The sequence below is a fragment of the Rhagoletis zephyria genome, unplaced genomic scaffold (assembly GCF_001687245.7).
Source record: "Rhagoletis zephyria isolate East Lansing unplaced genomic scaffold, Rhagoletis_zephyria_1.1 Rzeph_scaffold_01182, whole genome shotgun sequence".
Lineage (NCBI taxonomy): Eukaryota > Metazoa > Arthropoda > Insecta > Diptera > Tephritidae > Rhagoletis > Rhagoletis zephyria.
Genome location: NW_016158266.1, coordinates 110,839 through 122,137, shown reverse-complemented (window position 1 = coordinate 122,137; position 11,299 = coordinate 110,839). Strand labels below are relative to the sequence as shown.

At 41.1% G+C, this 11,299-nt stretch overlaps 2 protein-coding genes across 2 annotated transcripts; one reads left to right on the top strand and one right to left on the bottom strand.

Annotated features, from left to right (window-relative positions):
* The first annotated feature begins 7,106 nt into the window (after positions 1-7,106).
* Mau2 (Mau2 sister chromatid cohesion factor) lies at positions 7,107-9,573 on the top strand. The gene is made up of 3 exons (XM_017616319.1): positions 7,107-8,123; positions 8,182-8,809; positions 8,962-9,573. Exons 1-3 carry the CDS (start codon positions 7,337-7,339, stop codon positions 9,395-9,397), a joined length of 1,851 nt encoding a protein of 616 aa, XP_017471808.1. The 5' UTR covers positions 7,107-7,336; the 3' UTR covers positions 9,398-9,573.
* A 191-nt stretch (positions 9,574-9,764) lies between these two features.
* LOC108363076 (zinc finger protein 501-like) lies at positions 9,765-11,213 on the bottom strand. The gene is made up of 2 exons (XM_017616335.1): positions 10,771-11,213; positions 9,765-10,718 (listed from the first exon to the last, which is right to left on the bottom strand). Exons 1-2 carry the CDS (start codon positions 11,210-11,212, stop codon positions 9,868-9,870), a joined length of 1,293 nt encoding a protein of 430 aa, XP_017471824.1. The 5' UTR covers position 11,213; the 3' UTR covers positions 9,765-9,867.
* Positions 11,214-11,299: the final 86 nt, after the last annotated feature.

Here is an 11,299-nt window from a genome sequence, read left to right as displayed (position 1 = left end):
ATTTTAGTATCGATACTTTTGAACCGAGTACTGAGTAGGTATCGGAAGAAAGTACTTATATCGAAACCCGATTCAGTGATGACTTTATTTCCGGAGTTTTTTTAATCTAATTATTATTGTGAATATCTAGAATTTTTGGCAGTTTAGTTGCCAATGAAAAATTCCTACAAAGAAAGACCTATAATCACCACTTTAACATATTGCTAGCTCGAAGTGAAAAGTTTCTAAGTCCACTTTTTGTGAAAACTCATATTTGGATATAGGAAGCAAGGTAAATTAAAAACGCAACGTCTTCAAGTTTATATTCAATTAAAGGTAAATTTACTAAGTCCAAAGACGCACAGAAAAAACGATAAGCTTACAAAAAATTCTAAATCTTTTAATTTGCAACAGAGCCTTCTGCAAAATTCTTGAAGGAAATGTTTTAAAAAGTTTTTTTTCTTCCCCTTTAAATTTCCTACAAACAAACTTAGCAGCTTTTCACTCTAAAAATTATCAACACGATTACTTCTTTCAGAAATATACCATTGTGACTTTGCAAAACTGCTGTTGAACAATAGGTTCGTTCGCGTAGCTGTTAATTGTTCATGTTTAACCAAAACTTACAAGTTTTTGCGTTCGCGTACGCAAAAAACTTGCAAAGTAGGGGAAATTGAGAGAGCAAAGTGACATTTTATTTTGAGGGGAAGCTGCTGGTTTCTGCTGGAAAAATTTTTGCCAACAGCAATTTGCCAACAGGAAAACAGCTGATCAAAAACAGCTGGTTGGCATTTACGCAAATCACAAAATTGAATTTGATGGTTTGGAAGTTGAAAATTACAAAATGCGACTAATTAAACTTGTAAGAAGTAAGTAGTTACTTGTTTAATCAATAAACTGTGCCAGGATACCACTTTGTAATGAGTTTTCGTACGTTTTAAATTTTACACTTTTGAATGTAAACAAAAATTATATCAGCTGTTCGTCTAACTTGCAAGTTTCTGCAAATTTTCTGTTCGCGTACTATTTTGGATATTTCTCTCTTGTGAGCGAACAGATGACATTTCGCCGGAATTTGGCAGTTGGTTGGTTTCTGTTGGAGATTTTATACGAATGCACCTAATAATAAATTCATTTGTATGAAATAAATTATAAAGTAATTGTTTTTGATATCAATCGATTTCTTTTTGTACAAAATAAATAATAAGTATAACAAATAAAATATGTACATACATACAAACGAAGACAACTCTGTTAACAAAATTCTGGGGACTTTTTAAATAACAACGTATTGGATCTTGCCCTTTTTCTTGTTTTCTGTGAGGCCATCCTAGTAATCCATTTTTTTAAAACTTTAAAGTTTTTTTTTAAAAGGTTAAGTAGCATTCGTCTAAAATCCAAAATTATAGTCACATCAGTTATTTTGACAAAAAATGCATAGATATGAGATGGCGTTTTTTATACAGTGCTATCTGGGTCGAGTGAACTAATTAATGCAAGACCAGTTCATAAAAAGCAGATTGTTCACTATATCCAGATTGAGTTTTTTGTTCTTTAAAATCAATTTTATTGCGCAGTACGTCTTTTGAAGTTGAATTTTTAAGAACTCTGAAATGTCGTCTTTTCCCTCAGCTAATGCCAACGCATGTTTCCTGTTGTTGTTGTATCGCTGTCGTCAAGCTCTACTAGCGGTAGACCCAGGAAGCGTGCAGCCTTGATGGGGTCTGTCCATAAGGCCAGAGGCGTTAGCAGGGTGGGGTTTAGTGGGCATGCGCAGAGTTGCTGCGAGTCATGGGGCCTCTCTCCGAATGCTGGGAATTCATTTGGCACATCTGCATTTATTCTGCTCAAGTATGAGTTCAGCCTGCTGCAGTAGCCAGATCGAAGTTGGGCTGTGGGGTTCGAGTCTCCCGAGGCAGACGAAGCTCTGTCTCGTCCACGTCTGGTGGTTGCGTGCCCAGAACGGCATACACAGGTCGAGAGTCTATATAACTGTCGGTAGGCTGTTGCGTCCAGAGGTAGGTTTATGAACCCCGGGACTTCGTCCGTCAGTTCACATAGATGCCTTCTGACGTGCCATAGCGAGGGTTCTTCCGCAATCAGATGTCTGTTCGGGTGCCTAACACGGTGACACCCTACTAGGAATTGCTTGCAGAGCATTGTGTTATGCTCCTTAAGAGCGAAATACACCACACAAGCGGTTTGACAAACCAAGCGAAATTTCCCTTTGCTTCAAGCCATTTGTGCTGTGTATGGGGGTGTTTGAAGGTTTGACGGCGGTTTGTCAAACCTTCAAACACCCCCATACACAGCACAAATGGCTTGAAGCAAAGGGAAATTTCGCTTGGTTTGTCAAACCGCTTGTGTGGTGTATTTCGCTCTTTAATCGGGAGCATATTGGCCTCGTTGCGCAGGTGATGTTTTGGCAACATCAGAAGGCATCCTGTCGCTGTCTGAGTGCCGTGTTTTGGCAAGTCTGCAGTTTCAGCCACTGCGTCCTACTAGTCCCCGATAACCATACAGGCGTTGCATAGTTCAGAACCAGGCGGCCAATTGCCTTGTACGTTGCCAGCAACGTTTCTTTGTCTTTGCCCCAGGTGCTGCCGGCTAGGGACTTGAGGATATTGTTGCGGGTTTGTACTTTGTTGACAATTGCGGTTGTATGCGCCGAGACGGAGAGCTGACTTTCGAAGGTTACTCTGAGGATTTTCGGGTTATTCAACGTCGGAATTGGTTTGTCATCAACGAGAATACTCAGTTACAGTCTGACCTCTTTCGTCGAAGTGGTGAAAAGCGTTGCTGAGGATTTTGTAGGGGAGAGGGTTAGGCTCCGTGCAGTGACGAAGCGAGAAAGCTCGGCGAAATAACCATTATCGAGCAATCGTCAGCATAAGAGACAATCGAGACTACCTCTGGTGGTTGAGGGAGCTTAGAAATGTAAAAGTTTAACAGTAGTGGGGAAAGGACACCACCCTGTTGATCTCACTGTTTTATTTTCTTAGGTTTGCTCGATTTCGAGGATTGGAGGGTTTCGGTTAAGGCCACGAATTATTTGGCAAGTTATGGAGTGCTGTTGTTGTGCTGTGCATTTTACGGAACCCATGCTTATGCTTCGCTGGGGTCTAGTGATTTGTGTAGTGCGGGAGTAGAAGGGCCTCTAGTGTCTTCACTACCGGGGAAAGGTGAGCTATCGGGCGAGAAGACTGTTTGTTGGAAGGTTTCCCCGGTGGACAATCACCTCACGGTTGACCAAAGCTTGCTCACACCAGAAGCGAAGTTACAGGTCTTCAGATGGTCTTCCTACTTCTTCCACTTATGTACATTCTATAGTCGCCGAATCTCCGAGTTGAGATCCCTGATACGGGGATTTGCGGGATCGGCCTGGCGAAGCGATTAACCTTTTTGTTATTAAATTTGTCGTTACAGTTTCCAATTTGGAAGGAATTGGTTTTAAATATTGTTCACTCTACAAAGACTCAAAATTGTTCACTCTATAGAGTACTCAATGGAAAAATTTTTATGTTCACTCTTTCGAGGTGTTCGTAGCATCGGGTGTTCACTCCAGCCAGATAACACTGTACAAACAATTCTTATATAGGTACAAATATCGATATAAGTAGGTATCGATATCAGGCCGATACTTACTAGGCATCGATACTTTCTTTCGATGCGACTTCCAAGTACAGGTATCGATACTTCCATGGTATCGTTTTATCCCTAATGAAACTAGGCATGGGTAGGTAGTACACTGCTGCGCAAAAGAATTACGTTAACACAGTAGCCGGAATTAAGGCGCCAACCCCCAATATATGAAAAGCGCTAGCGCCAAGAAAGACATAAGACACACACTATTCGCCTTATGGCTCAGTTATGCATACTTTGTACTGCACTGCATGGCATGTCATTTTACGTAGAAATCAAAAATCAACAGACTTTTACATATGTAATGCTGTGCGTTGGATAATTGCATACACGCAAAGCTCATTTAGCAGATTCCTTATGCGACAACTCTCATGCAGCTTTTTCGGCCGAGTACCTTTCAAATGTTTGGAATTAATTAAATTAATTGAACAAACGAATATTTACCTACTTCTTTTATTAGTAAATCGCAACAAGATTGTTAATTTTTAAATTTAACGAATTTGTTGATTCAAATTAATGTTGATAAAAATGCAACCGTGTGCCACAATCTTGCTTGCAAATTCTTACTGGCAAAAATTTTCCCAAACGAAATGTCAAAATTGTCCTCCCTCCTTGCAAGTTTTACTGGGTTTTTGGCTAAACGAACACGATTTGGTAACAATTGGTACCAACTTGTACAAATTTTGTGCATAGCGAACACTCCTATTGCTTGGGTATTGAGTTAGAAATAGTACTGTCGGCAAAGGGTCTAGTCTACGCTAGTTCTGAGCTAGTCGGATTTTCTGCAGGGTACCTCCCCACTTAAGTACCCAGTCGGAATCGGTTGTATGCATTCACGAATAATGCTTACTATATGAGTGAATTTGTTGTGAATAATTCATGCGTAGTCATGAATTTCCACGAATAAATTCAAATTCTAGCGAATCGCAAGGAAATGTACGTTGTTTTTGTTTTAAGTACATTTCTTATTAAATTTGAAGTGGAATTTTTGTAATATTTTCAGTCTTGTACACAAATTTTAGTGAACGGACGTGTTGTGCGACACTATTTTCAGCACAAACAGGCTTTTACAAGATATGCATTTGCATATGTAAGTGCTACTTTTTTGTATGTCCCCGTATATTAAAATGTATCAGAGAAGTAGCATTTGCATAAAGGGATAAATATCTTATAAGAATGCTTTAATACTGTTACATTAATGCATTTTTGTATTTTTGAAGCATTAATACAGCCATATTCATACAGCAGTAGTACAAGTGTATGGTTAGAGTTGTGTTTCACACGTATACGAAGAGCGGCAGCTGAGCAGTGCATTTAATGAACACAGTCTCAGTTTTGAATCGTGTTTGAGTCGCTAATTTGTTGCCATGGACGATTGTTGCCTATTTTTCATGTTTTGCATGGTGGGTTAATACTCGAAATATTAGGGGTCTTCATCAAAAGTAATAAACTGGAGATAAACTTTATAAATTTATCTTTTGGTATAATGGACTGTCAAACTTTGTATGGAAATCTCTTTAACCAAGGTTATCACTTTATCAAACGATTGGGTATTCACGATTGGGTCCGTCACTGTGCGCTAGAAATTTTTAGGCCTGGCGAACTGCTGTAGCTGCGCACAGTCCTGGTGTGAATGTCGAATCGTCTATCTGCTCAGCCAATTGGATGATTGTCATTTGACGGGTTTGGGTGGCAATGATCGCGGTGTGCGTTGATGTCTCGTAATACCATGGTGATGGTAATATCCTGTCGGACCACAGTTTACACTGTATATTTATACGTTAAATATTTCGAGCTCGACATCGCCTGACCCGACAGCTATGCCCTGACATTTTAGTGCTGTGTTCTTCAAGTCGATATTTTCTTCGATTAGATACTGCACAGTGAGGAGTAGGATGAACGTTCCTCCAGTCGTCTTGACCTCTTCCATTCAGACCTACCTATCTTGACCGAACTTGATTCCGAGTACTCAACGTAGTGGTCGCGAATGTTGCAGACCAGCACCAGGTCCGGTGCTGTTAACGGCTTTACCGGTTTCCACCGGTCCGACAGCACAAATCGGGAGGTATTCTGCCAGCCGTTTTCCTCCTAAGGATGTGATCTACTCGGAATTAGCTCTCCCTAAGGGGAAATCGTTAGGGGCTAGTGGTTCTTTATTGGGAGCGTCAAGCGTTGTGTGTTAGAGGTCCCGTTTTTATGACGTTTTCTTCTTCATACATTACGCTATACAATAGGTCTGTTCGATGAGTACTCTAGTGCGTTCATCGAACAGCAATCTCCAGATGAACGGCGCGTGCGCTCAAAAAAGTAAATAGCGCAATCCACCGTTTCTCTGTTCGCCTGCTGGTCACAATTATGCATGGTCCCATATAGTCTTGCTCCACATACGGGAACGACGAACGAAGGGTGTGAGGCGGTCTTTGGGTAGTTGCCACATTTGTGCTATTTCGAGTCTTACCCGTTCCCTCTGACATCTTTTCCCTTGCCGATCGTACTTCTTCGCGACCGTAGGTATCCAGCACTTGCGGCACAGCTCAGCGATTTTGATGCTTCCATATGCGATGATACAAGTCGACAATTGACGCGTGTTTAGAAGATGATGTCGACGATTCACTCGATTTATACCCATGTCATCCATCATTTGATATAGTCTGAAAAGTTTAATACTCCCTTCAGCACAGAGCATTCATCGAGGTATTCATTCCGCTGCGTGATACATATGACCAAGAGCTCTGCTTTTCAAAGTTTCCGCACCGTCAACGAACTTCCGCACCGTCAACGAACCGTATAGGTGCTTCTCCGGTGTGTTGGAGCTCTTTTCCACAAACCTCCGCAAGTAGGCGCCTCCTATTGCGAGTCGAAAGGACGAAGAGTATTTCGGCATGTCCCCGTCCGTAATTGTAATTGCTCACGAGTTTTGTCGATAGCATGAAACTTGGGCCAAAATTACTCGTCTTTTCTCAGGAAGTCTGCGCCAGGACGCCACTGGATTTAGGGCGCCTGGAGTCCACTCCCACTCATTTTGATCATCTAGAATTTCCACAATTCTATGGCTAAAGCTTGGACCTTCTGTGGTCCGAAGCTATCCACGCTTGGACAGTCTTCGAGTCAGTCCACATGACCACCGTTTCTCACATGTTATGGCTGGGTGTCGTGGTAACTCACCAGCATTTTCCAGAGTCGAGAAGCTAGTACTGCCGCCTGCAGCTCTAATCTTGGTATAGTCGTGAACTTGCAAGCTCATGTCAGGACCATTGATGACTTGCCACAGCAGCGAATGTCATCTCGCGTGCGTCGACGAACGACGATTACAACTGCCGTTGTAAAAAAGGTAATGTAGCAGCGCGGAACCTTGATTTTGTTCACAGTTATCGCTCGCCAGACGATTTGCAACATCACCTTCGCCCTAAGCACGTATTCCACTGTACTTGGTATCGGACGAAAAGTATCGAGTATGTACTTGTATTTACTAGTATCGTTTTATCCCTAAGTTTCATCTCTAACTTGCAATTTTTTGGTGGCACGGTCGCCGACGGTTTTGTTAAAATTGTTTATAAATTCTTTAGAACTTGCCTCTTTTTTTTATAAAGTGATTATTTATATTATCCACTCTACCACTCATTACATCTTGCAGGAACTTTTTATGAACTCGATTCTAGGGGTTTGAAACAGTTACATTTCTGCCTGCTAGTATTGCTCTAGATGTTGAATAGAAATGGCATCAACGAGTACTGCAACAGCACCGTCTCAGGATGCGTGCTATATTTCCTTGCTTGGCTTAGCCGAGTATTTCCGCACATCTAAGCCACCGAACATTAAAAAATGTATACAGTGTTTACAAGCTTTGTTCACCTTCCAGCCACCGACGAAGGTGGAAGCACGCACACATCTGCAAATGGGCCAAATATTGATGGCGTATACGCTAAATACCGATCTGGCTCGAAATCATTTAGAAACCGCGTGGAAATTATCCGAGACATTGGTGCACTTTGATGATGTTAAGTTTGACACCGCCTCGCTATTGGCGCAGCTACATGTGCAGTTGGAACAAAATTCACAGGCAAAGGCAATGTTGCGTCGCGCTGTTGAATTATCGCAGCACAATGTTTTCTGGCATTGCAAATTGCTCTTACAACTCGCGCAAATACACGCTTCGGATAGGGAGTATTCGTTGGCCTCGGAACTCCTAGCTGTGGGTGTAGAATCAGCCGAAGAGACGGGCGCCACTTATCTCAAAGTGCTGTTTCTGTTATCACGCGCAATGATTCTTATGATCGAACGCAAAACAAACGATGTATTGGCTTTGTTAAACACAGCCGGCGCCATAATCGACAACAACATAACCAATGCTCATCAAAAGGAATACCTGAAAGTGTTTTTTCTTGTGCTACAGGTATGCTACTACCTTGCCTTGGGTCAGGTAAAAACCGTAAAACCTAGTTTGAAACAGCTGCAAACGTCCATTCAAACTATAATGGCGCCAAATTGGCCGTCAGATGAAGGTAAACTTTATGTTATGTTAATTTTCCAATTGAAATTCTTGTAACTTTTTGCTCTTAGCTATATTCGGACAAAACGCATTGGAAATGTTTGTGTGGTTGCCTAAAGAACAGCTTTATGTTTTGGTATACCTAGTAACCGTTTCGCACTCAATGATGGCTGGCTATATGGACAAGGCACAAAAGTACACCGAAAAAGCGCTTACACAAATCGAAAAATTAAAAGCGCAAGACGATAAGTCCATATTGTCGGTGTTTAAGGTGATATTACTGGAGCACATTGTCATGTGCCGCATGGTAATGGGCAATCGTATACTAGCCATTACCGAAATCGCCGCTGCGCGGGATGTTTGCCTTGCAACACCCAATCGTGGTCTACTCCGGCGTCATTCCGCGCAATTACATTGCTTACTCGGCTTATACTCAATGTCGACTAGCTTCTATGAGCATGCAGAGCGGCAATTCATAGCTTGTGTTATGGAAACCTCTGAGCGCGACCTAAAATTGTTCGCAAATTTAAATCTGGCAATTATCTTTCTACGTACAAAGCGAGAACAGGATCTAAAACAAATATTGGATACTGTATCCACCGAAAATACGCACACACATAGCAGTCAAGCGCTAATGGGTGGTTTCTACTACGTACAAGGACTCCACGCCTTTCACAAAAGCAGCTTTCATGAGGCCAAGTGAGTTCATTTTCTAGAAATTTTTGCGATCTTATAAAAGAAAAATAGAAAACAATACGAGAGTCCACGATGCTAAATCAGGATTTAGCCGAGCGTTGTGGGACCTACTGGATTAATATATGACAATATAATTGTTTATTTATTTCTTTCAGACGATTTCTGCGTGAAACATTAAAAATGGCAAATGCTGAGGATCTAAACCGGCTAACCTCTTGCTCTTTGGTTTTACTGTCACACGTCTTCCTCAGCATTGGAAACTCAAAGGAGAGCATGAATATGGTGACACCGGCCATGCAATTGGCTTCAAAAATACCAGATATTCATGTCCAATTATGGGGTTCTGCCATACTCAAAGATCTGCATCGCATGTCTAAAGATGTGTTGCACGAGAAGGAAGCATTTGCTAATCATGTGAAATACTCTGAAAATCTGATTGCCGATCAGAGAAAATGCGTTCAGAGTGTGCATCATTCATTGATAAATTGGTTTAGTGCTGAGCCCCCCACAACCAGCGGGAACAGCGCCGATGACGGAGGTGGTGGTTGCAGTATTAGTGGACAAATGCCACTAGTGCGACACATTATGTAAAATATCTGAAATTTGCATCACCTCACAACGCGCATATGAACTCTCAAAAGCATACAATAATGGAAAAAATGTGGGAAGCAAATTAAACCCACTGTTGCAATACTGATTGAAAATTAGAAGCAGCAAAAACCGGCACTTTCAAATAAAATTCTTAATTACATACATATTTTTATTAACGTAAACTAGTTGTATTAAATTTTAAGTCCAGACATAGCAGCCTGTTCTATTATGTTTNAAAAGCATACAATAATGGAAAAAATGTGGGAAGCAAATTAAACCCACTGTTGCCATACTGATTGAAAATTAGAAGCAGTAAAAACCGGCACTTTCAAATAAAATTCTTAATTACATACATATTTTTATTAACGTAAACTAGTTGTATTAAATTTTAAGTCCAGACATAGCAGCCTGTTCTATTATGTTTAGTTTTAATTTTCTGCGCTGTTTACCCTTGATTCGCGCATTGATTGCTATGGTTTTTCAATCGCTAACTGCATTAGTTTTTCCTCGCCAACACTTTCTAAGTCAGCTTCTTCATTGCTTCGTAACGCATCGCTAGCTACAAGACGTTCCATATCTTCACGTGCCACCGTTAGTACTGTGGTCGTTTCATCATCATCTGCCTCCTCATCTTCGTCCACATCCAAAATAGTAATACTAAAATCGGCTATGTCCGCACTTCCCCGATTACGTTTAATAGCACCGCTTTTCGCTTGAGTCGATTGGCGCTTACCTCTACTCACAGCCTTTGTAGTGCCATCAGCATCATCCCCAACGTGTGTTTTCATATGTGTACGCAATGTACCTAGATGGGTAAATTTATCGCCACAAAAGCAGACATGATTTCGTTCACCTGTATGAGTACGATGATGTATAATGCAGTCTTGCTTCTGGGTAAATGTTTTATTACAGAAGCGGCATTTGTACGGTTTTTCGCCTGTATGTATGCGTCGATGATTTTTCAGTGTAAATGAGGTTGTAAAACGCTTTGGGCAAAGATCGCACGCATACGGTCGTTCGCCAGTATGTATGCGCTTGTGTTTCACCAATGAACTGGATATGGTAAATGTTGCTTGACATTCATCACAACGGAATGGATGTTCGCCGGTGTGCGTACGCTTATGGGAGCATAATTCGGCTTTGGTGACGAAACTCATTGAACATTCGCCACATTTGAAATTCTTCTCTTTTGAATGACGCATTATATGCTGCCTTAAATTTGTTTTTTGACTGAAACCTTTGCTGCATATTTCACATACAAACGGCTTTTCGCCGCTGTGGACACGTAAGTGATCCTTGAGTGCAGATAGTATGGTGAAAACTAGGGAAATAGACTTTGAATGTAAGCTTTAATTTGTGTCTACTTCTCTTACCTTTCTTGCAATGAGGACACTGATTGCGTAAACTACGATTATGCACAGCTACCATATGCTTACTGAGTTCGTCATTTGTGCTAAAAGACTTGTTACATTCAGTGCATTCCTGTTCTTGCCAATGTGTGGATTTGTGTTCTTTTAAGGTTTCTTCAGATATGAAAACACGTTCGCATATATTACAGTTGTACGTAACTTTATTGCAAAGATCTTGTTTCCTATGATAGATAAGCGATCTTCGCAACGCAAATCCTGCATTACAAGTTTCACAGAAGTGTACTAATTTTGCTGGTTTTGTTTCTTGAATAATCGGTTGCGGTGTAATAGAGGAAGTCACATTGGCTGAAGCAGGCTTTGTTGAGCTTGTACCTTCATTGTCGTCGCTATTTTCTAAATTCTTACTTAAAGCTGCACTCTGTGAAGATAATGGACTAGTTATCATAGCAAAAGGTAAAATTAGGGCGGTATTGTCACGAACGGTTTGGCGAAGCGAATGGATTGGAGGACGCAACTTAAATATGCATTAAGA

Excerpts from the sequence above, each read along its gene's own strand:
- Mau2 (XM_017616319.1), top strand. The coding sequence starts at position 7,337 with ATGGCATCAACGAGTACTGCAACAGCACCGTCTCAGGATGCGTGCTAT. Across the intron at positions 8,124-8,181 it reads AAATTGGCCGTCAGATGAAG|CTATATTCGGACAAAACGCA; the intron begins GTAAACTTTATG and ends TTTTGCTCTTAG. Across the intron at positions 8,810-8,961 it reads AGCAGCTTTCATGAGGCCAA|ACGATTTCTGCGTGAAACAT; the intron begins GTGAGTTCATTT and ends TATTTCTTTCAG.
- LOC108363076 (XM_017616335.1), bottom strand. The coding sequence starts at position 11,212 with ATGATAACTAGTCCATTATCTTCACAGAGTGCAGCTTTAAGTAAGAAT. Across the intron at positions 10,719-10,770 it reads GTGTCCTCATTGCAAGAAAG|TTTTCACCATACTATCTGCA; the intron begins GTAAGAGAAGTA and ends CTATTTCCCTAG.